Consider the following 25,971-nt stretch of genomic DNA (forward strand, 5'->3'; position numbering starts at 1 on the left):
TTAAAACCTCAATGCCTGTGTTTAAAAGTGACTTTGCATTTAGATGCTGAAGTGAAACTGGTTTTAAATTAGCCCGTGGTACAATTCAGATAATGCTAGACGTGATACAAGTGCTACAGCTGTCATCTGATATGCAGAATGGTGTCTAGTCTTACCTGTTTCTCTTTCTGCATATGCTAATAGATTATGTATCTGTGAATGTTGAGGATGATGTTGAAGCAGTGATTATTGACCATGGAGAAAATGGACTGTCCACACAAAGCTGCATGTCAATGGAACAAAACTCTGAAGTAAACAGTGTTGTTCACCATGTGGCTCAACGTGCCTATGGTAATTACTGTTCGCTTTTATTGTGATCTAATAGTTAATGGCTAGTTTTAATGCTGTATGTTCAGTGCTGCTGTCTTGAATGCTTTCTGTATTACCCATATCTTTAAAATGTATTTTATGAGAAAGCTAATTTGTAGAAATTGCTTGGCAATGCATTTAGAAACAGGGACCTCTTTAGTTATTACTTTAGAGGTCTTTATTAATAGTGAACCCACTGAAATATTCTATTTTAAAAAGACAGTTTTTTACTTACTTATAAAGTAAGTATACCTAGGAATGAATTAGCAAGCAATTTGGATAGTAAACGTCTTGGAAGAACCTAACCCAAAAAATGAGGTTTTTAGATAAACTGTCCAGTGTAATTTAGTGGAGCACTGGGGATACTGTTGTGCAATGATATAAGATGGTTGTTTAAGGTGGTAAATTATTAGCTGTAAGTAGCCTTTGGTGATTGTCTTTAATTCATTGTATTTATTTTAACATGTGCGGTGGGTTGACCCTGGCTGGTTGCCAGGTGCCCACCAAAGCCACTCTATCGCTCCCCTTCTGGACAGGGGAGAGAAAAATATAATGAAAGGCTCGTGGGTTGAGAAAGGACAGGGAGATCACTCACCCGTTACTGTCACGGGCAAAACAGACTCAACTTGGGGAAATTAGTTTAATTTATTACCAATCAAATCAGAGTAGGGTAATGAGAAATAAAAACTAAATCTTAAAACACCTTCCCCCCAGCCTTGCCTTCTTCCCAGGCTCATCTTTACTCCCGATTTCTCTGCCTCCTCTCCCTGAGTGGCACAGGGCAACGGGGAATGGGGGTTGCAGTCAGTTCATCACATGTTGTCTCTGCTGCTCCCTCCTCCTCAGGGGGAGGACTCCTCACACTCTTCCCCTACTTCAGCGTGGGGTCCCTCCCACAGGAGACAGTCCTCCATGGACTTCTCCAGTGTGAGTCCTTCCCACATGAAGGAGGAAGTCCTTCCCATGACTCCCTTTTTCACCAACTCCTCCAGCGTGAGTCCCTTCCACGGGGTGCAGTCCTTCAGGAACAGGCGGCTCCAGCGTGGGTCCCCCGTGGGGTCACAAGCCCTGCCAGCAAACCTGCTCCAGCCTGGGCTCCTCTCTCCACGGGGCCACAGGTCCTGCCAGGAGCCTGCTCCAGCGCAGGCTTCCCACAGGGTCACAGCCTCCTTTGGGCACCCACCTGCTCTGGCGTGGGGTCCTCCATGGGCAGCAGGTGGATATCTACTCCACCGTGGACCTCCATGGGCTGCAGGGGGACAGCCTGCCTCACCATGGTCTTCACCACGGGCTGCAGGGGAATCTCTGCTCTGGTGCCTGGAGCACCTCCTCCCCCTCCTTCTTCACTGACCTTGGTGTCTGCAGGGCTGTTCCTCTCGCATATTCTCACTCCACTCTCCAGCTGCTGTTGTTGTTGCGCAGCAACTTTTTCCCCTTCTTAAATGTTATCACAGTAGCACTACCATCATCACTGACTGGCTCAGCCTTGGCCAGCGGCAGGTCCATCTTGGAGCTGGCTGGGATTGGCTCTATCAGACACAAGTGAAGCTTCTGGCAGCTTCTCACAGAAGCCACCCCTGTATTCCCCCCCTGCTACCAAAACCTTGCCACGCAAACCCAATACAACATGCAAGATCAAAGGCTCTCAGAAATCTTACCCAATTCTCCATTGGCCCAGACAATTAATCACAGCTTATGAGCATTTAGTAAGTCCAGTAGCAGTATTACCAAGTTAGCAAGAAAAATGACTATGACTAAGTGATGGCACGCACTTACTAGATTTTCTTTTTTTTATGATGGCAGCTGACTTTATAGAGAATATCATCAGTATTTCTCTTCAGCAGAGTCAAGTTACATCTCTGTTGCCTAGTGTTGTTAGGTGCTTCTGAGAACCTTTAATCTTTTTGGTTTTCTATTTGACAGTAGAGTATACTGTAATTTGTTGTACATTTATGTGTAAAAATATATTTGGGGGGAGGAGGATGGTTTACTTTGGGTTTTGTATCTTTTTAAAAAAAAAAAAAAAAAAATTCCTGTCCAAGAAACTGTCATAGACAGTTGCTGACCTTGGTTTCAGGATATGAGTAATTTTTTCATTATCAACAAAAGAATCATGATGAGTGGGTATGATTGTTTTTTTAAAAAGTAAAAGATGGTTTTGTCATATTTGGGCTTACAGCTTCTGTTGTAGATTGTTAGCGTTAGGTATTGTCTAGTTAAAATTGAGTCTAGTGAGATGTATGATCAAAACATGACATAAGTTTATCTTGAATATAGCTGTTGAACTTAACTCTTTGAACTGAAATTCTCTCTGATTGGTTTTATTCAACCACCATCTTAGGCTAGTATCTTGTAGAGCAGTGCCTTTTCTTCAGATCTCATTCTGTCTGTCCAACCTGGTTTCTTTTATTTTTGTCTCATATCTTCTTGCCTACGGATACTTAGCTGGCAGAGCAAGCTCATCACTAAGATACAGATCTAGGTCTTTATTTCTCCCCGCCTGCTGCAGAATATTTCTACTTACACATTTATGCCCACACACTCGGTATCAGTTTTGCTCGCACTTTTTTTTAGGTCATCGTATTTGTACCTAAATCTAAATTTGGGCAGCTAATTAGAAAGGCGATTAGTTTAACATAAGCATAATATGTTTAAAATGTAATTAAGTCAGGGACCTAATGTTTCTCCAGGTGAAGTGGCATTCTGGTTTGGCTGCAGAAAGTATCTGAAGTTTGAGGGACTACATTGTAGCAGTGTGTTAATCCTGCTGCCCTGCACCACTTCTGCTTTCAACGCGTCCTCTTGCCTCTATTGGTGTTGGTCCCACAGAGTGCCGCCATCTCCCAGCTCTAAGTCCTGGGGGTGCTAAGTGCCATAGATGAATGCTAGCTTGGTCTGTGTGGCAGGGACAGAGGCATGAGGTGATCTGGGAAAGGAAGCAAACTCTGGAGCTGGGTGGGGAGGCTAGGTAGGTTTTAATCTTCACCTAAGAGAACAAATATTATGTAATTGCTTATGTATTTTTATTACTCAGTTATTGATTGTGATTTCAAAATTATGTTAACTACACATACCTAAATCTACCACAGATCTTGCCTAGGTAGCATTTTTCAACTCTGCTACATTTGTCTGGGCTCTTAAAGCAAAGAAAATTTTTTTTTCTAGCCTATGATGCTAAATATAGTACTACTTTTCTGTCCTGCCCTTGGCCCGTTCTCTTCTAGCGTGTAAAAGAAAAGCAGTTGCCTTTGCTTTTCAGTATTTCTCTTAGCTTGTCCCTGTCCCATTAGATTCATTTTCTCTTCCTTCACTTCTGAGATATTCGCTCTACTTTCCAGTTGGGCCATGAAATTAGTTCTGTTATTTTGCAAAAGCAGTAAGAAGTACCCTTGTAACTTTCCTCGTGCAGCCCCTTTTACTTGGGAGGAGCTGACAGTAGGTACCCACAAAACTTCCACACCATACCTTTTCAGCTTGGCCTAAGCTCCAAAAAGCTCCTTCACAGCAGATGGTATGGTGAAGACTTGGTGTTGCCTTTTTATGACAGCTAAGTTTTTTCTCCTTTTTTTTCTTGGAAATGTTCCAAGGTCTTGTTTAGCTGCTTAAGTTTTACTTGTCTTTTAATATCTTCTCTTATCTATATCTGTATATCTTGTTATCTATATAGTGCTTGGCCTGTCTATAGCTAAAAGAGGTAGAACTCAAGGGGAAATAGTTAGGTGGTTTTTTTTCTTCTTCCCCTCTTAAGGGTGTTTTTATTTCTTTTTAAAAGAGCTACCATAGCCCTTTCCTGAAAGTTTGAGGTAGAAACCTGTAAATGATGGGACAGGCAGATTTGGCAGTAGAGATGTGCCTTTTCCCTTAACTGTGAAAATCCTTTAACATTCTTTTAAAAGGTAGGTCTGGCAATCATGTGGGCTTCAAAAGAATTAGGATGGAGCAGTGATAAACTGTGATAATGGCTTTTTAACTGTGTGCCAGGCCCGCACATGAAGAGGTAATGGCATTTTGTGTACCATTTGTGGATAGTTTGTGTTTGGTAGTCCCTGACCTACACTGGCTCAACAGAGGAGATATCTGGAGCAGATCTTTTTTGTTGCGCAGTGCTTCAGTGACAAAACTGGGGGGGACCCCATAAGTGTAGGCAAGGAACAGCTGAGGACTAAACAAATGGGAACTGTGTTTTTCATTGTGGGTGTATTGCCTGAATTTCAGTTAACTGGTTTTGTTGGGGTTTTGAATTCTGTGACTTTGTACAATCGGACATGGAAATGAGAACAGAGAATCAACAGTGAAAAGCAAGGCAAATTAAATGGAGGCTGGAGAGAGTTTGGAAGAAAGAATATTAAACTGAATTTATAATTTCAGGTCTAAATAAGTTGGATTAATAAATGTTTAATAGTATGCTAGTAAACAAATTTCAAAATAACCAAGCAGTTTGAAAGTAAAAAAAAAAAGGATGACTGCGCATGTTTTTTGTAATGAAATGTTTAATGCAGTGGGAAACCTGCTGATGTGCTTTGCTTTCTCTGCACTTTTCCAGGAAGCGAAGGCTTATCATTGCTAGCTGAACGAGTGGCATCCCAAATGAGCCATTCTGCAAGTATGCAGAGAGGAAACGGTCACAGCCCCGAAAAAATGGATTTTGTGTTTTTGCATAATAAAAGAAAACGACTTGCCCCTACTCTAGTGGGGCAGAATATGGTATGTTTCACCAAACAGTAGCCCTTTGTTTTGAGGTCAGTTTCAATGTTACTGGGAATATAATTTTTCCTTCACTTTTGTATGCTCATTTGATGGCAGTGAAGAAGTATGGGTAGGATATCCATGTAGTGCATGGAAGCTTCTAGTAAAACCTTGTTGTACTGGATACTGTACGTGTGTATGGCAACAGCTAGTGTACAGTGGAGAGTAACTTATACTAATTTCCCATGTAGATGTTCTTAATTTTTCAGTAAAAATCTTTTTGTGCTATTTAGGATAATAAGAATTGAAACTTAATGTTGAATAAGGATTTGTCTTTGTGAACAATTCTGTCCAAAGACAGACTACATATATTTTTAACTTGAGGCAGTCTGAAGCTTAGTTCATGTCACCATATTTTATTCTTAAATTCCAATAGTTGGGGTGCCTTTAATGCTATGAAAGCAGTTCCACTCTGTTTAATTCTGCCCATTATAAAACAAACAAAACCAACACTCCCCACACCTCCAACCTCCCTTTTTTTAAAATAAGACCTGATTAAATATGACTTAATTTAAAAAACAAAACAAAAACAAACAAAAAAACCCAAAAACAAAACCACGAAAAAACCAAAACAATAAGACTCATGAAATCAGTGATGTATGGTGGACAGCAACTGCTCCCATCCGGTGAAAGAAAAATGTCAGAATTGTCCAGGTGGTGGCACTGTTGATTCCTGTGTAAAAGCAGTTTTCAAGGGGTAAGAAAATTATGTCTTTTAGACATTGTTACAGTTTCTGTGTGCAGAGTTATACCCATTGAAATAAAGACACATTTTTTTTCAAATTGATTTATTTAAATTAGTGTAAAAATCTACATGGAGTCTCATAATTACGTAAGCCTAGCTATATAGTACATATATAATTAGATGAGAAAGTTCTGGCCTTAGAATAACCAAATAAAAATACATATTATTATATAAATTTGCCAGAGGTTTATGTTAAACTAGAATAAGATACTCTTAAAACAAAAGTGAGGTGAGTGTTCATATGACCTGACTACAGGCACATGAATGAGATGACTCTTAATTGTTGCCTTCTGGAGCCCTTTTGTAGCCAGGGGAGGGAATATAGCTACAACTGAAAGTGTCCAAGTTGGATTCCTAGCAGGTTCTTTCTGTAGTTTATATTTTGAATTCTTTCATTAACCAAAACATGAAAAGTTCTTGATGTTATTTCCCAGGTGAGAACCAGGGAAGGAGAATATGAAGATAGTGACAGTGTCATTTATGAGTATGAACCAGACTATGAATGTGTAAGTTAATTTTCTTTTTTTTGACTGACTTGGAAAAGCTGCTTTGGGGATATATGTTTTGGGGTAGACTAAAATAACACACGAGGCTTGAAGTTGGGATTTATTGGCTTAATGTGATATCCTAAGACTGTGTATGTATTACTAGCTTACACTTTTTTTTTTTTTTAATTATTTTAATGAAATAGGGGAGTATTGTATCTGAAGCTTCCTACACTGAAGCTTCCTACACTGGAGATCAGCAGAAAACTCTTATGGAGGTCCTCAGTTATTGCCAGGTATTTTTTTTCTTTATCTCTGAAATGGCATTTAAACAAAATTTTATTTAAATTTCAGGAAGATTTGCATTCTATATTTGATAACCTATGACTTCATCCTTCCCAGTTGTTTATTTGTTAGTTGCCCATTCAATATTTTCAATGAAAAAATAATCTACTTCTTCATATTCTCTGAACTTTTCACCATAACTGACAAGAATACTTTTCAAATATTAAGCTTTAATACAAAATGTGAAGTCTAGTGATTTATTGGGAGGGGCCTCACAGTAATGGGAAAGATCTGACTGTCATACATACCCAGCTTTTGAAAGTACATGAGGCTTGCCAAAAGTGTGCCAAAATCCTAGTAGTGTTGTTTTGGCAAGCTCGTTGCTTTTGACTTCTGAAGCGGTAGCTGGCCAGATTGAAAATCACTGCACTGAAAATTAAAAGCACCCCATATTTATTCAGGTGAGCACTTGAGGGACTCTGGAGTCACAGTACTCTATAGAGTGAAAGACATTCAGGCCGTGCTTTAGGGAGGATAATTTCTCAGTGGCTTGTAGGCAAGTATTAATGTCTTGTGAGTCTCCTTAAGCATATATTTAGCAGTGCTGTGGAAGAAAATTGACTGTGTGACTAACGTTCTTGCCGCTAGTCTGGGAATGTGTGCTGTAGCGAGTAGCGCGACTGAGAAGCTATAGCCTCTTGCTGCCTACTAGCCCCTTTCCATCTCCTTCACCCCACTGTTATTCCCTCCTCCCAGTAAATCTGCCTTAGGGCTACATGAAGCCTTTTAATAATGCCTGTACTGTCCATACTGATTTAAGGTCTTTTAGTGCTTTCTTGAGGTATTTCTAAATTTTGGGAAGATATATATATTCTTCTGTCTAAGGATATTGAATTTTTTTAAAAGGTAGCTATCACATTGAAACCTAACAGTTGATTTTGATAAAATTGAAAATAATTTTAAATCCTTTCTACTACAAATCCATCTAGCAATTTTTCTTATAGCCATATGTATTTTCAAAATTTTCTCTGTCTAGCTATGCTGTAGATCAACAAATGAAATTGCTTTAGTTTGTTGAAGACAGGTTTCTTCTTTGCAACTCAGAGTTATAATGTCCTTGTGTGGTTTTTTTGCAGTAATAGCTGATGACATGTGCCTGATACATATTTTCAAGTTGGCAATGTCCTTTCAATACTAGATTCTGTTATCTGATTCCTTTATACTGTTATGGCACAAAGTGTATGTCTAAATTGCTGTGTAAGTGTCATGTTTGAGTTGCTAAATCCTGGAAACACTGAAGAAGGAACTTCCTACATCACACAGTAACGTATAGTCATAACTGATGGACTTTGAATGCTTTGATTTATCTGGCTTTCATGTCTGAAAATTTGGGCCTTCACATTAACATTTTTGAAAAGTTTGTACCTGATTGTTTTAGTAAGGCAACACAAATTTTTAACATCTCAAAGAAAACTTGACCTTGGGGATTGACTGAAGATCGGAAACTTTTCAATACAATAATTAGAATTTGAAAATCCTTTCTCCTTCATTCTGTGATTATTAAAAATGTAGATGGAACTGATTTCAATGCCATGTTTGTTCTGCAAGGCATGGCCTAGTTGATTTCTCTGTACATCATTTACATCTCATTTTCACAGAATCACAGGATGGTTGAGGTTGGAAGGGACCTCTGGAAGTCGTCTGGTCCAACTCCCATACTCAAGCAGGGTCACCTAGAGCTAGTTGCCCAGGACCATGTCCTGATGGCTTTTGAATATCTGCAAGAAGGGAGTCTCCACAACCTACCTGGGCAACCTGTGCCAGGGCTCAGTCACCCTCACAGTGAAAAAGTGTTTCCTGATGTTCAGAAGAAACCTCCTGTGTTTCAGTTTGTGCCCATTGGCTCTGGCCCTTTCACTGGGCACCGTCCTCTTTGCACCCTCCCCTCGGATATTTCTATACATGAATGAGATCCCCCTTGAGCTTTCTCTTCTCCAGGCTGAACAGTCCCATCTCCCTCAGCCTTTCCTCATAGGAGAGGTGCTCCCGTCCCTTCATGACATTCATGGCCCTTTGCTGGACTCTTCTAGTATGTCCATGTCTCTCTTGTACTGGGGAGCCCAGAGCTGGACACAGCACTCCAGGTGTGGTGTCACCAGGGCTGAAGGGAGGGGAAGGATCACCTCCCTTGACCTACTGGCAATACTTTGCCTAATGCAGCCCAGGGTACCATTAGCCACGTTTGCGACAAAGCAGTCAAAGTGCCTCCGCCTTTTCCATGTCTTGTGTCACCAGGTCCCCTGTCTCATTCAGCAGCGGGCCCACATTTTCCCTAGCCTTCCTTTTGTCACCTGTGTACTTATAGAAGGCCTTCTTGTCTTTGACGTCGCTGGCCCCATTCAATTCCAGTTGGGACTTTTACTTTACAGATAGTATTTTTCTAAACATACTTCCCATTGGTGATTCAGAAATCAATATCTTGGTGGCTGCCTATAAGCCTTTTACTTGTGTATTTGGAAACTTATTATGACTTAAAATAGCTTATCATGATACCTAACTAACCTTAGAGGTTGTCAGTAGCTTTTCAATGTAAAACAAAACATACCAAATAGGTAAACATAAAACATCTGCTGGAAGCAGATTTTAGTGTCAGCCACATTAAAGTCACAAGAGTAAGCTTCTCTGAGAAATCTTTTTACTGTGATATTTACAATTGTTATTTGCATTTTATATCTAAGTTGATCTTTAATATGCTTACAGAATGTATATATTATCTACAGATCTTACCCAGTTTTAGGGAGGGAATTTTGCCCCTAATTAAACTTTCTTGATTTCTTCAGATTTAAATAGGATTCTTGCAAAACGATACTGTTTTCACTCCTATGTTTGTTGTCAGGCCATGTATGATGCCATTCAGAAACTGGATAAAAAATTTGACCTGCTTCATCGGAAGGTCTCAGAAATGCAGCATACTCGTGTAAAGCCCCTGTTGCTCAAACCTGTGAGTATTAAAGACCTAAGACATTTATTTTTCCTTTAATTCTCTCACTTCCTCTGATGCTTATTTGAAAAAAAAAATCCTCTCCTTTCACTAAGATTAAGATTAGTAGAAAAGTAGCAGACTTAAAATCCATTTCAATTAAATTATTCTAGATTTCTTGCTGTACGCCAGCTTCAGTCTCCTGTGGTGTTATTGACCAGTGGTCATAGAATGGCCAGTGGCTCCCATCAAGTTCAGGATGCTGTGATAGATGCTGTAAAATTCTATTTGTATTGGAATGAACAGAAATTAATTGTGTAGGTTACATTTTAAACTTGGGTATGTTGGTATTGCTGCTTTACGACATGCGGTGTACTGTCTCATTGGTTTCTGCAGTTAGAAGAGAGTTTATGCATCACTGCACACAGGCTGGTTCAATTGACTGACTGATTTTTAGATCTCAGCAGTGTATTGTCGTATCCATTACAGTATAGAATTCTGGTTTTTTTTAATAAAACACCTTTTTTCAAAATGTTTAAGAAGGTTTGATACTGAGTACACCCTATCCATTTTGTTCCTATATGGTCAATCCACTATTAACTAAGGAGACAGACTATTAGTACTTGTAATAATGCTCTTTAAAAGGAAAACATAACAGATGGTTTTTGAAGAAGGTCGTAAAATCCATAATGACCTTTCTTTGTCAACAATACTGCAAAGCTTTTAATATGGCAGAGGTTATCCTGCTGTCAGGAGATGTCAAGACATCAGTAAGGCCGTTTGCTTTAAGGGTGGGTAAAAGCGGTGACATTCTCGTGCATGTCAGTTATCAATAAGATTCTAGGTTTTATTTGGGAATGCTTTTTTGTTGACTACTCCAAGCTTGTACCGTCCGCACATCCAAAAATACAAGATTCAGGGAACAAACTGGTCTTGTCAGCTATGCTTGGACCCTGTGACCTCTGCGCTCTTACCCTCCCCTCTGATCATATGGGATGGCAGCTGCTTTAATGTTCAGATTAAGTGACCTGTACTGCTTTTTTTTGAAGAAAGCTTTTATCACTATAAGGTGTAAGGGAGAAGCAAGCAAATGCAACCTGCCAACCATTTTCTGAGGTTCTGCTAGCACTTTATATTTAAAACTGTCAGGAATGCTGTAGATTTTTTTTTATAGCTGTACCGTTGTTGTACCTGTGATGGGCTAAGGATATAAATGAGGAAAGGTTGGTGGTAAAGGTACTTTTTTTTTTTTTTTTTTTTTTAAATTAGATCAACTCCAGTAGCTGCAGAAATGGTCAGACTTTCAAGCACATAAGCCTTTCTTCAGGTCCTAGATTTTTAAAGGTTACAAGGGTGGAACATAATCAGATTTCTATAAACAAAAAACCAAACCCACATGTGTCAGCTCCATTTGGTAGCTCCTGCCTGTGGCAAGTACTCCAAGTGGTGGAAAGCATAACTCATCTCTCAGTTTGTTTGTCTTGGTCTCTTTGGAGTCTTCCATTGTAGATGAGATCTGAATGTTTAATGTTTTCAGCTAGCAAGTAAAGAATGAAGAGGCAGCCAGGAGAGAAAGTGAATTGGTTTTTTTTTTCTTGTTTAAAAGGAAACTAACATGGCAGTGGAGACATCCCTTGAAAATTCAGCAGACTGGGTCAATGGCTGACAAATTTTAAATTTTATTTTGCCTATTCTTTTTTTATAGAGCTTTTTTTAAGAGCCTTTACACAGCTGCCTTTCTCATTATATATTTCTCTGGCTTTTTAGAAAGCAATTGTGCCAGCACCCCAGGTGGAAAAAAAACTTGAGAAATGTTGAAGCTGACCAGATAAACTCTTAGTGTTGGAACTACAAGTGAGAATAAAAGAAAGTAGAGGGAAGGCTAAAAAGTAATAGCACTGGCTTCATGACAATGACTACCTCAATGAAGAGTCTGTTGCCAATAGCATAATTACTAAAATCTAGCCTTCCTGGCTTGCAAAAGAGAAAAATTACCATATATGTCTAATTTAATCTTTTAATTGTTTTCTGAATCACATTTGCAGAAACCAGTTGGATTTACATACAGAAGTTCCAATCATTTGTCCCAAGGGAAAATAAGAGTACAAAAATCCATGGAAAGGGAATCAAGTCTTCATCTCTCTTCGCCAGGCCAGGGAAGGCATAGCCCAGTCATAAGGGTGGCTTTACAAAATGGCCATGTTCAGGTCAATTCCACAATAAAACATGTTCAACAGAGTCTTCAGCTTGAATCGCAGCAGCCTGTTCGTAGGCAGAGCCCACCACTCCCCACTATAGTTTCTACGCATTCATTGCATTCATCCTACGCAGCAACTAACAGGATTCCTGACCTTTCTCCACGATCAAATCTTGTAGCCAACGTTGTGGAAAGTACTGTCAACGTTGCATCTTCACCAGTGGCATCGTCATCGATGCCAGCACCATCTGAGACCGGTTTGGGAAATAACGCTGTGGTGGTGAACTACAGAAATGCATCTGGGAGTGTGAACATTAGTAAAGAGCTACCATCTTCTTCAGTCTCCATCAATCCTAGCTTTGGTGAGTTCCTTTGTGGCAAATACTCAGAAACAAAAGCTAAAAAGCTGCTGCGAGTATAAAAAATATGCCTAAAGAAATCTCTTTATCATTATTTAGCAAAAGTAAAGGAGCAGAACTGGCTGCCTTACAAGGATTTCTATAATGGAATACTGTTTAAAACTCTTGAAACAAAGGTCATAGGAAAGTTTAATATGCCAGGGATCACTTAAAAACCTCTGCAGTGTATATACAGTTGTATAGACTACCACAAGCCTTTGATTTACAGTATGTACTTTGGGTTCTTTTAAGACTAGGCCCTCTTTTCCTCTCTTGATATAACCTATTTTTAACATGTGTATATGTCATAAGTAATGTATGCATGCTATGCATATATTTGAAAAGACAAAAGAGATTGCCAGTAAAAGCTAAGTGAGGCGTATGCCTGTATACATGTTTTGCGTTTAAAAAAGCAACTTACCTTATTTCTGTGAAGGAAATGCCTGTTTTCTTCTTGCGGAGGATTTTATCAGTGAAAAATCCTTTCTGTTCTCAAATCCTCCAGTGTTTGGTTTCTTTCAAAATACTTAATTCCACAGAAAATGAAGAATTCCATAGATCATTGCATTATAATAAGCAAGCACATATAAAATAGCACCATGTTTTAAAAACTAATGCATTTCTTTCTAAAGTATAAATGCCCCGAGTCCTATGGAAGGCTGACCTATGGGTTTTTGGTTGCTTTTGGTCTAAAAAATAAGTTCATACAGCTGAAGAGCTGCATGAACAGTAGGTGAAATACTCGGAAATCTATCTGGGAATTTGTAAACAGCATATGATTTGGCAGTACTGTGTACGGATATGCCATTCTTCATGGGTCGTTGTCTTGAAAACGTACATGGTATCTGCACGTGTGTAAAATAGGCCAGTCTGAACATTTTGGACTCTCGTGTATCTAATATATTTTCTTGGGTGTTGTTATTTCAGTGAGTTACATTTGTGGTTAATGTGAATCAAAAAGATCTTTGTTAGCATTCCAATTTAAAGCTGCTTTTGTAATAGCAAAGATAAGTAATACATAGTAGAATTAGCTGTAGTAGAGAACGTACACAGAGAGTACCATAGAAGTCAAGAGAAAGAGTTTGAAAAAGTTTTCTTTTCATAACAACTTGCTTGGGTATTTAATTTTTTTTTTTTTTCTTTAAATGTTTTTGTTTTACAAAAGAGTTTGTTGGTGACCCAGTGAGAAATGTAAAAGTTCTTGGAAACTATTTGATGAAAGCTCGGCAAAAGACTAAACCAAAGTATGCAGCGCGCTACTTAGTTCGTGTCTTGTTTCCCAAGGAAACATTATTGTGCAGCATTATGGGAGTGAGTGCACGAGGGCGCAGAACATTGGATCCAAACAAAATTGCTGCAATAAGAGGTATGCTACCTTTCAAAATGCCCAGATTTACGTCTTTAATACTTAACAAAGTTATTAACTTGCAAGGAGTCCTTTTCTGCATGTTTCTGCTAATCATTGTCTAGCAGCTGGTGAACTGATAAATGCGGTAGTGGATATGCCCCACTCTGTTGTGTCTTTTGGTTTTGAAATTCCCGCTTTGTACTTCTCAATGTTCATTTTTCTTCAATGTGAATAAAACAATTCTGATTTCTCCTAGTTTTGTGTACTTCATGTTCATCAGTCATGCTGACTGTTTCTAAATTTTTCATTACAACTCATTTTGTGTTTGTGTGTGGCATGGGGTTTGTAGTTTGGTTGTTTTTTTTGGTTGGTTCGATTTTTTTTTTGTTTGGTTTGGGGTTTTTTATGGCCATGGTATACTTGCGATGAATGTTAACTGGTGATTCTTAAATACTCTTCTCTTTCCCTTAAGTTCACATACCTTGTTTGAGAAGTGGTGAAGATGGGGTGGGCACACATATGTGTGAATCTATACATCTCCTTCTTCCTGTTTAAAGGGTGGGAGATTAGTTAAGCCATGTGAAGTAGTTGCAGCATCAGCATTACCCTGTCTCTATTTTTTGTGGGGTTTTTGTTTTGTTTTAAAGTTAGTACGATAAATCACACCTTTACCCTAATTCTACCAGGAAATGCATAATAATAAAAACATTATTCACACCACCTCAAAAAAGTATCATTGCACATCTTAAATTCATAGTGCTGCTTAGCTTTAAAATGTGAGTTTACTTTCTTTAATTAAAGCTGGAAATCTAAAGCTTCTAAACGGAGAACAGTAAACATGAAGCATTTCTTATCTTTCTTTATTTCTTTCTAAATTAGAATACTTTTAAATACCACTTTTTGTCATGAAGCTTAAAAAATTTTCTACGTTTTATATGCAGAATTTCTTGCAACTAACTTTCCAAACTATGATTTGAGTGAGCATGGAAAAGACTGGAAAACCTGTATCACAAATGTCAATGCTATGATCCGCTGTTTACGCTCTGAAACAAAAATAAACCCAGTAAGTTGTCTCAAGGCGATAATTTATTAAGTACTAGGTTTGTACTTCTTTCTCAAATTAATTATTTAAACTCTTCGTCATACGAGTGCTCTCACTGGAAATCCTTGGGTTCTGTCTTTGCATTGCTCTGCATAGGCCTGCTGACTGAAGCACTGGTTCCATATGGGGAATACTGGAAGCATATCCCTTTCTCTTGCTCTGTCTCTTCCTGCTCCTGTGTCCAGCATTCAATTAAGAGATGTATAAGCATAGGATACTAAAAGGAGAGCACTGTAAACGTTGCTCAGAAGTAGTGTCAAATTTGATTACGAGCTTAAACTCAAGCTAGCACTGTTTTCACAGGCTTTCCTTCAGATACATCGAGCCATGCATTTCAGCTTTATATTGAGTGAAACATCACTCCCAAAACACCTGTAACTCCATTTACTCCTGCTTCTAAAAAGCTTTGTGCATATCTGTGCATATTTAGTATCTGTTTCACTTATGGTTTTCATGACTGAAATTCAGGAGTAACTATATCGTAAATATCTGGAATCTAATTTGTACTAAATGGGAAATGAACTGGAACACTAATTAGAAAACCAATAGGCTTCTCCCAGTGCATGTGCTAACCTCATTTAATGTTTCAGGAGACAGCTGAAGGGAAAGAAAAAGTGGCTGATGCTCCAGATACATCTCATTGTGTAGATTTAAATTATAATGAAGGTAGTGAAGGCAATTCTCAAAGCTCTCTCAAAATGACCAGCTCCACAACTGACACATTGCAGAATTCAGGATTGGATAAGTTTCCAGAAGCTTTCCATGCACCTTCGGTCAAGAAACCGCAGTCTTTGGAACCTATGGGTAAACTAATAAATTTTCATCTTCTGGATTTGTGTGTTGCATTTTAAATCGTCAATGAGAGGCAGAAGATGCTACTGTAGTAGCACAGACTTACTGTGTAGTAAGAGGATTTGCTGAACTATGTGATTCTTCTTTTCCTGTTAAGGCAGTCACTTCGTGTATATATAGTAAGTCTTCATGGGAGCAAACAAGAACATTATCTGGCTAACAGAACATGTATTTGCATCTACCAATGTCCCATGATGCATATTCACTGTAAGATTGGGAAGTTCAGCTGTAAGATATTCTTTTCAGTTTCTCTGAATAATTATTTTTCAAGAATTATTTCACAGTTGCCCTGTTTTGTTTTGGTTTTTTTTTTATTTGGTAGATATTCTACCTTAATGGAGTAAGCTAGCTCGGAATATCTATTGAATGATATTGCAATTTCGGAGGAAAAGCACACCTTTCTGTAAAACTGACAATTTAGGACAATAAAGTTTTAAAGCACCCTTTATCCTTTTTTTTTTTTTCTTTTTAATAAAAATGTGCAATATACAAATACATTGGAAAAAAATTCCGTGTACAGCATGTGATGCCTCTAGAGAGCTTCAAGGAAAATGAGATGAGATTAGTTGCCCTTGGAAATAATTTATTTGGTTAGAATCACTTTTGGGCTGTATCAGATCTGCTCCTGCACCCAAGATTTGTTAGTCTGATCCCACAGACCTCCTGATTTACTATACATTTTGCATTTTTTATTTTTTAATGTTTGCAGTGGAGTCAGGTTGAAGGAGTTAAAAAATATTCACTGTTTTTCAGTTTCCACTTACAGGATCTAAGCACCATTGAAATAGCAGAACTCTTATTTACTTAGGTAATTGGAATAGCATCATCTTTTCATGTGAAATGAAAACAATTTAGAAAGCAGTCATTAATAATGTAGGTTACATTGCTAGCATGGCTGAAAGCATATCAGAAGTGTTGTTACATTATTGTAAAACAGGCAGGGTTTTTTGGCTACTTGGACATCTGTCTGCAATATGTTGCATTTTAGTATTAGCTGTAGTGTTACGGGTTTGCTCTGGTCTTTCCAAGCAAGTACAATAATGTCAGGGAGAACTTCTTGTGTCATAGTTTTAGTGTAATACAGTGGCTTTGAAGAATGGTCAGTATCAGATAAGTAAAATTTCTGTCTCTCTCCCTCCCTCTCTCTCTCTGACATCCTTTCTAGAACTTCTCGGAAGTCCATGGCGCAACGTTCAGCTGCCTTTCTCAGTCATTTATGTAGCTAAGGGAAAGTCTCGGCCAGAGTTGTCAGCTCGCTACCTAATTCGTCATATGTTCACTGAAGATGTGCTGGTAAAAAGTAATGTATATGGTAATCTTGAACGTGGCATGAGCCCACTGGACTGCAACAGAATTAATGCTCTCAGAGGTAAGTAAGAAAATCTGTTCAAATGGTAATGTGGGAAAGTAACAGGAGTGATTAACTTTGTATCCTATGAACGAACCATGGAGCTTCAGAAATAAGTCTGTGAAACTGTTCTGATATGTGTTAGTGCAAGGAGTGGAAAAACTTGAGAGAAAGTAGATGAAGTTATATTTAAGCAACTCAAGGAAGTCTCCAGATCACGTATCTGGTTCGTATGAGGAAACTCAGTCTCCATGGCATCTGTTTGAAAGGGCAACACGGTGGGAGATGGCAGCAGTCCCAGAGGATTCTGAAGGGTGTCAGGGATAATTGCTTGATACAGGGGCTAGGTAGGCCAACCAGAGGTAATGCACAGCAGGTTATGGCACCCTTCACAAGAAGGGTTGGGGTGTCATAATCGGTGGCAGTATTGCCTGTAGAGACTATGAAATAATGGACCTCAAGATCCTGAGTAGAGTTGAAAAGGTCTGAGAGTACAGACCCTCTAGCTTAGGAGAGCAGACTTCGGTTTATTTGGGAAACTCATAGGTGAGAGCTTGTGAGAGACAGCTCTGAAGAGGAGAGAAGCTGAGGAAAGTTGGCAGTTCTTTAAGGACAGCGTTCTACAAGCACAAGAGAGCCCATCCTGACACTTAGGAGAACTGGTGGAATTATGGGGAGACAAGTTTGGCAAAGCAGGGAATCCATAACTGGGCTCCAGTGCAAAAAAGCAGTATATAGAGATTGGAAGCAAGGACAGCTTATGAAGCAGAATTTAGCAACTTTGCCTAGGAGTGTTGAAATGGCATCAAGAAAGCCAAAGCTCAGCTAGAGTTGAGACTTGCAAGGAATGTCAAGGGCAGCAAGAAGAGCTTCTACCACAACATTAATCACAAAAAGATTGAGCAAGGAGAGTGTGGGCCTGTTGCTGAATGGGGCAGGTAGCTTAGTGACAGCAGAGTCAGATTAGGCTGAGGTAGTCAGTGTCTCCTCTACCTCACTCTTCACTATGAAGGTGTCTTGGGCTTTTGCGGGGGGGGGGGGGGGGTGGTGGTGGTGGTGGTGGTGGTTGAGAACAGTCGGCATGTTCTTACCTAGGGTAAATCATGTTTGATCCACCTGATTGCCATGTGTGGTAAAATGACTGGATTAGTTGATGAGGGGAGACCAGTGGCTGTCGCCTAGCTTGATTATTTTTTTAGCAAGGCTTCCAACTCTGTCTCTGACAATATTTTGGTATTCATGTTAGGATGTTACAGTTTGGATGGGTGGACAACATTAAAGGACTAGATGGATGTTTGTGCTCAGAGGGTAGTGGGTCATGCTCTACTTAGGTGACTGACACATGGGGTACTGCGGGGGTCTTTCCTGGTACCTGGCCTGTTTAACATCTTTGTCTATGACTTGGAGACAATGGAGAACATTCATCAGGTTTGCATTTGACAGAAAATTGGGACTGTATTAACAGGCACACAGCCAGCAGATCAAGGGAAAGGATTATCTCCCTCTGTTTAGTACTCATGAGTTTGCATTTGGATTACTGCGTCCAATTTTGCATCCCCTAGTACAAGAAAGAGATATTGATAAAGTTGGAGGGCCACCAGAAGGGACAGGGAACTAGAGCACTTGCCCAGTGAGGAAACTGGGCTTATTTAGTCTGGAAAAGAGAAGGCTCCAAGGGGACCTAGTACCAGCCTGCCACTATCTGTCTTCTCAGTAAACTCCTACTAGAGTGAAGCTGTTTGCAGCATTGAATGTGGGAAGATGAGAGACCACAGGAATAAATGGAAACGAGAGGTTCAGACTGGATATGAGCAGACTCTTTTTCCCCATGAAGACAGTCAAGCAGTGGAGCATGTTGCCCTGTGAGGTTGTGCCATCTCCGTCCTTTTTCAACATCTCAGTGGGCAAAGCCCTGAGCAACCTGGTCCGACCTGAGAGTTGTCCCTGCTTTGGGCAGAAGGTTGGAGTAGGGACCTCCTGAGGTCCCTCACGGCCCGAGTGACTGTGATTGGAAAGGAGGAGATTCAAGTGCCTTGCCCTTCTAAGGGCTCAGAGGTCAGCTGTCCCTATTCATCTAAGAGGCTCCATTGAGAGAAAAGGTCTCAGCAAATAACGTAGTTGTTTAGAAGCTACAGATGGGATAAGGACTGCTGCCAAGTGAGCAGGCAGCATTTTGAACTAGACCAGTTTGAGCTATTTGAATAACGTATCTTTACTGAAGTGTCTTTTCAAATAATGTGTAACAGCCTATTCCACTGTATGAATATGAACAGTTTTGCAGTTTCCTCAGCTTACATGAATCCAAGATGACTTCAGGAAATTGTTATTGTTTATTCTATTTGCAAATGCTATTCTGGAAGCAGAGGGAGGGTATGTTATGGTTGGAGTTGTAGCAGATATTTTGCCTTCTGCATTGTTCTTGCTTCAGCATTAAGACTTCTGGAACATTGATCCGTGCTCCATCCTGAGAGGGAGTCTTCTGTTAGTCTCATTCGGTCCCTCCTGCAAGGCTGGATAAAGCAAATAGAGCTGTGACAGTAGAATTAATAGTTACGTAGCAAGTGAGGAGGAATGTGAAGCAGGTTGTAGGTAGAAAAGGTGTATGGGTGATCACACAGAAGAAAAGTTGACATTATCTGGTAAGATTTAAGCATGGCCAGCACAAACAATGGTGTCGGGGGAAAGATCATCAGGTTTTTGGTGGCCATTTGCTCCGTGGCTATTGCAGTATCTTAAAGAGAGAGTTCAACATATTTGAAAAGGTTTGGTCATACAATATAGAAATCTTTCCACCTTTTCTTTAATTTTCTGTGCTCTTGCCATATTTTCATTGTGAAAGTTGGCTTTTTCTATGAGAAATGTGAAGAGAAATTACTTTGCCAGGAATTCTTAAGTTTTGCTTGTGGGATGTTATTTACTGGGCTGGATCCCAGGCTGCAGGCAGTGTAATAGTGGAGTGCCCTCAACATTTCCCAACACCACTGGATTGATGTAGGGTTTTACTTCCTCCTGTGTCCTTATGATATCACTGCGATAGTGCTCACTGGGTTAGTAAGGTTCCATATTTGACTAGTTAGGCTTGTCTGGACAACACTCTTAGTCATATGATTTAGTTTTAGGTAGTCCTGCGAGGAGCAGGGAGTTGGACTCGATGATCCTTACGGGTCCCTTCCGACTTGAGAGATTCTATGATCCATCACGCTTTTTTGCAACGTGCGTCTCCTAACAAATCTTGAAACTGCTTCTCCTCTATGTCTGGAGTATAGGGAGGTTGAAAGGGTTGTTGAGATCTGGACAGTGCAGCCTAACAGCTCCGCACGAGTGGCAAGATTGCCTCTGAGGATACAGCAATAGCGCTGAATAAAATGGAGCTGGGACTTGCACTCTCTGGGGTGATGTCTGGGCATGGCTTGAGGGACAGAGCATGCCAGAAACCATTCCCAACATAGCAAGACTATACATAAGAGTGGGCTTTCCCAAACTGTACATATTCCTTCACCACTAGCCTGGGAAGCTTTGCCACTTTAAGCGTCGCCACATACTCCAATAGTACACGTATTTTGTTTCATGGCATTTTGAGCTTAAGCAGCATTCAGAAGATGAGTTAAGTGTGTCTTAGGTGCTGCAGGAAACACCATGTAGGCTCCAGAGCAGATGAGAGACGAAGTCCTCTGTGTTGTGGTTGCAGTCAGGCCGTGTCACTTGGCTCAGGGGCCAGAGGGCAGTCCGTGCCCCTGTTTTCGTTAACACTATAAGATAGCCTGATTGGATGGCAGCATCAGCTCCCTGAACGTAACCCTGCAGAGCAGGAAGGGGGCCCGCATAGCCTTACTGTAGTCCCAACAATTGGTCAATTTCTGTGAAAGAAAAGGCATAATTTAAAAGCTGTTTCGTGGGCCATGTACAAAGGCTCTGTAGGCGTGGTAGTGGAAATTCCTGTTCTGTGCTGTAGCTCTGAGGTGAAGCATTTTCTTGAATTTGCTGTCAGGGATGGAGGGGAAGAGAGCCTGGGTGCTGCTTCAGCCAACAGCTCCTGTATCCTTTGTCAGCACGGCTTATTACAGGAGCATCCTCGGAATGAAAGAACCTAAGGTGCTCTCGCTTCCTCCACCACCTGCCCTGGAGCAGAGTAAACTGCAAGAGCACAAGTTTTTCTGTATGTTGTTTTATTCCTTCAGACCCATGCTTTTCTGGCAAAACAGGTTTCCAGGTTTGGAACTACAAGTTAAAATATCAACTGTAAACAATGATACTATATTAGATTTTTACTTGCTACTATATGTGAGAGCAATGGAAGAGCAAAACTGACATAATATCAACTAGCTATACCTTTCATTCTACTAAGGTAAATCTAGATGTTAATCAGAGAAGTAGAAATAGTTTTGCCTTTGATTGGAAATTACAGCTGAGAATTCCTTTTTGGTGCTTATTTAAATCTTTTAGGGGCTTGCTTAGAGAAAACATGTAATTCAGCGAAGCTCAGAAGGACAATCACTCCTCAGTAATAAAAAAAAAAAAAAAAAATTAAAATCTGATTTTAAAACTACTCATTTTACTTGTTGAAGGGGAGAAAGGTGCTTTAGTCTTGCTTTATTTGTCCCATTGCTGCCAAACTCAAGTATTTGTTTACTGATCTTGTTGCAGTATAGTAAGGAACAAGCTCTTGCAGTTTTTCTGTCACTGTTGTTCCTCTACAGCTGTGTTATGTTGAATTGCTGTGTTTCATTTTAGTGAATATAGTTGTCAGAGATCCTCTGAAGGAGGTCTTGGTCCTGCCAAATACTGGCTATTCTGAAATGGAGCCTGAGATTTCTTTGCTCTGGTTGACCACATTAGATGCTGAAGTTATTCAGCACTTCAAGGGGTCAAGGCCACGTACACGGTTACATGCTTTCTTTGCATATTTTGTTTTTATGCTTAGACCTTTTGTTACTCATTTTCAAATTAAACAGAAAGAGGAGGGAAAAAATATCTGCCCGGTAGCTTTGCTCTTCAAGCCTCCTAATATGCCTAGCTGTCCTGTTTTGGTAGCATGCACTTGTTTTGGCTTAATTATATCCAAAAAGAGTATATAGCTTGCAGAAGTAATTGATAACTCACTCTTATATACTTGTTTATTTTTAGACTTTCTTCAAGAGAATTATCCATCCTTTGATCTAAAGGAAACTGGATATGATTGGAAGGCATGTGTGGCTGCCATAAACAGCACAATCCGCAGTCTCAGACATGACCATAAAAAGGCTACAGTTGGAATCCGTCGGAAAGTCTTGGCGGTGCCGGCACCGAGTGCAAAGAGTCCTCCACAGAGTCCCACTTCAGTAAAGCCATTTGAAAGTGACACTATCAATCTCATGGACTGAAGCTCTCTAACATGTGTCTCAAATCTTAATTTAGCAGGTTTTTATAAATCCCACGTAGAAGCCTATTACGTTGAGTTGTCCTATTACACTGAGTTGTCAGCAGCACTAAATAGTATTATTTCACGAGACCAAAGTTAGCAGAAGACTTGGGAACCCTAACTCCTTGTATAAGTAACATTTGTGCTCCTCAGAAGTTACTTCCACTGTTCCCTGTAGCATTTGCAATGTACTCTCCCCTAAAAGCACCTTCTTCTCATGATTCATTGACTCTTGAAGATTAATCTCATTAGAAAAGATGCACTGCGCATCAAGTCAGCAGAAGCAATGGAAATGTGGAGAGGAAAGAGTGGTCCTCCTTGGAAGAAGACTCATAGGCGGCTAAATTATCTCATTATATGCGAGGAATTAAATTACTTTGACAATTGGATATTTTAAGCAAAAATATCTAATGCAGAAAGAAAAAAAAATGTGTTGCATATAGCTAACTTGTTATATGTCTCTCACTTTTTTTGCCTCCTATTTGCCTCCTATGTCTTTGTTGTAGGATGAGGAAAGAGGCAGACAACAATGTAAGTACAGTTGGTAATATTTTCTTTCCTCTGATTTAGCTCTACAAAAGCACAAAAAAAGTATCCAGAACAAACAGTCCAGTGGTTGGTTCTGTTTTTTCTTGGTGAAAATTAAAGAAAATACTTCTTCAGGAGCTTGGTCTGCTGCTCAGTGGCATATGTCTCATCCACTGGTGTGGATGTCCACAAGATGCAAATCTGCTGCAACTTTCATCTAGAGGATTTGGATCCTGATTCAGATTTGAGAAATAAAAACTTCTGTCAGCTTCAAGTCATTGGTTCTTCAGTTAAAACTGAGGACACATGCTGTACTGTTGGTATGCAGTCAGAGATGACCAGCACCGGTGGTACACCTTCTCAAGCTTATAATCATAGCTTTTAATACTCAGGTCTGCAAGGCTAGGCATGTTTGCTTTGCTGTCTGGGTAGGCTGCTGTTCTAGAGACTTGTCATCCTGCCTTTGTTAACTTATAAAATCTTGAAAGATGTGCTGTGATTATTCACAGAGTCACAGAATGGTTGAGGTTGGAAGGGACCTCTGGAGGTCATCAGATCCACTGCCCTTGCTCAAGTGGGGCCACCTAGAGACAGTTGTCCACCACCGTGTCCAGACAGCTTTTGAATATCTGCAAGGATGAAGACTCCACAACCTTCCTGGGCAACCTGTGCAAGGGCTCAGTCCCTGTCACAGTAAAAAAACTGTTTCCTGATGTTCAGAGGGAACCTCCTGTGTTTCAGTTTGTGCCCATTGGCTCTGGTCCTGTCACTGGGCACCACTGAGAAGAGCCTGATTCCGACCTTTTGGCTCTGTCCTCTTTGGCAAGGGCTCATTGCTGGCTCACGTTCAACTTAGTGTCCACTAGGACATTCCAGGGTACACTCTGCCCCATTGTCCAGGTCATTAATGAAGATGTTGAACAGGATCAGACCCAGTATTGACCCCTGGGGTACAGCACCAGTCACTGGCTCCAACTAGACTTTGTGCTGCTGATCATCACCCTCTGGGCCCAGCCATTCAGCCAGTTTCCAGTCCACCTCACTGTCTGTTCATCCAGCCCATACATCAACAGCTTGTCTGTGAGGATCTTATGGAAGGCAGTGTTGAAGGCCTTCCTCAAGTCCAGGCAGACAATATCCACTGCTTTCCCCTCATCTACCAGGCCAGTCATTTTATCGAAGAAGTTTATCAAGTTGGACAAGCATGACCTCACCTTGGTGAAGCCATGCTGATGATATTCTTGTCCTTGATCTGCCTGGAAATGGTTTCCAGGATAGCTGCTTCATCACCTTCCTGGGGATGGACGTGAGGCTGACTGGCCTGTAGTTCCCTCAGTCCTCCTCCTTGCCCTCCTTCAAGATAGGAGTGATGTCTGCTTTCATCCAGTCTTCGGGCACTTCTCCGATTTGCCATGATCGATCAAAGAGGCAAGAGTGGCCTCGCAGTGACATCAGCCAGCTCCCTCAGCACTTGTGGGCTCACCTTGGACTTGCGTATGTCTAGTTTGCTTAAGTATTCCCTGACCAGATAGATTCTCTTCCACCCAGTGTGTCTTCCTTGCTCCAGCCTTTCCCCCTGGTCTCTGGGGCCTGGGATTCCTGAAGGCCAGCCTTGCTAGTAAAGGCTGAGGCAAAGCAGTCAAACAGTACCTCGGCCTTTTCTGTGTCCTATGTCACCAGGTCCCCTGTCTCATTCGGCAGCAGGCCCACATTTTCCCTAGCCTGCCTTTTGTCACCTGTGTACTTACAGAAGCCCTTCTTGTTGTCTTTAACATCCCTGGCCCCATTCAATTCCAGTTGGGCTTTAGCTTTCCTGACTTTATCCCTGGATGCTCAGACAATGTCACTGCATTTCTCCCAGGTTATTTGTTATTTCTTCCACCTTCTGCCTGCTTCCTTTTTGTGTTTCAGCTTGTCCAGAAGTTTCTTCTTCATCCACACAGGCCTCCTGACATTTTTGCCTTACTTCTTGTTTGTTGAGGTGCATCTCTCTGGAGCTTGGAGGAGGCGATCCTTGAATTTTAACCAACTTTCTTGGGCACATCTTCTCTCCAGGGCCCTAATCCTATAGGACTCTTCCTAACAGATCTTTGAATTCAGAGACCAAAGTCTGCTCTCCTGAAGTCCAGGATTGTGAGCCTGCTTTTTACTCTTCTGCCTCCCCTCAGGATCCTGAACTCCACCATCTCATGGTCACTGCAGCTAAGGCTGCTTTTGACCTTCACATTCTCAACAAGTCCCCTGTTGTAGGTGAGCATGAGGTCCAGCAAAGCGCCTCTCCTCGTTGGCTTCTCTGTCACTTGGAGGAAGAAGTTATTGTCAACAGCAAATGTTGATGCCCTTGCCTTTCCTTTCTGTCCACACAACACTAAGATTTATTAGTGCACTGAATTATATATTTTTAAAAAACCCAAACCCAAACAAAAAAATTTTGAAAATTACTTGGATGTCAGACTCATAAAAATGAATGACTATATATATATTCTATTCACATCCCCCTCTGTTTCATTTGTAAGTTGAAATTCAAGAGCATTAACTGTACAGAAGTTAATGGCTTTTTTTGTTGGATGGGTTCTTTGTTGGTTGGGGTTTTTTGGTTGTGTTTTTTGGTTTGGGGTTTTTTTGTTTTGTTTGTTTTTGAAAGAGGAAATCTTTGGTATATGTCTTTCCGTTACTTGTTTTTTCAGCATCAGTCACACAGTCCTCTCGCTGTCTACTGGGGCGTGAAGTGGCCTTGCCACTTGCATTATGTCTGAGTATAGTCTCAGATGTCCGACTTTTTCACAGAAAGAAGCTTTGCAGAAGGCTGACACAGGGAACTGGTTTCACCTCTGAAAGTTGATGCAACTGTGGCTTCCAAAATTATGCCTGTGTACATAGCAGAACAAGATTTAACAAATCTGTCTTCTCCAAGGCAAAGGTTTCATGGTTTGGTTTTTTTGTTAGCAATAGGATAAAATAGTGAAGTTACTTGTTCGCACTTCTATTCATAACAAACAAGCAGTGTTTATTATATGCAGTATAGGATCAGCTTTTTTATTGCAAGTTAGGATATGCAATGGCCTTATCAGATATGAAATTAGTAATTTAAGTTTCCCCTACCACCTCCTTGCAGAAGTCTTCTGTAGGATTTAAGAAATAGGCTGAATTTCTGATTTTTTTTTTTTTTTTTTTTTACTAGAAATGTTGTACTGCAAATTTGGTTGCTCTG

General features: G+C 40.4%; 1 protein-coding gene across 1 annotated transcript; it reads left to right on the forward strand.

Annotated features, from left to right (window-relative positions):
• Window positions 1-218: 218 nt before the first annotated feature.
• On the forward strand, window positions 219-22,430 carry BEND2 (BEN domain containing 2). Its single transcript, XM_082331072.1, has 11 exons — window positions 219-330; window positions 4,892-5,052; window positions 6,274-6,345; window positions 6,531-6,620; window positions 9,506-9,610; window positions 11,635-12,148; window positions 13,350-13,550; window positions 14,474-14,595; window positions 15,225-15,438; window positions 16,652-16,855; window positions 21,959-22,430. The coding sequence occupies exons 1-11, from the start codon at window positions 267-269 to the stop codon at window positions 22,192-22,194; spliced, it is 1,983 nt and encodes a 660-aa protein (XP_082187198.1). The 5' UTR covers window positions 219-266; the 3' UTR covers window positions 22,195-22,430.
• Window positions 22,431-25,971: the final 3,541 nt, after the last annotated feature.

This window comes from Platalea leucorodia (genome assembly GCF_965183815.1).
Source record: "Platalea leucorodia genome assembly, chromosome: 2".
Classification (NCBI taxonomy): Eukaryota; Metazoa; Chordata; class Aves; order Pelecaniformes; family Threskiornithidae; genus Platalea; species Platalea leucorodia.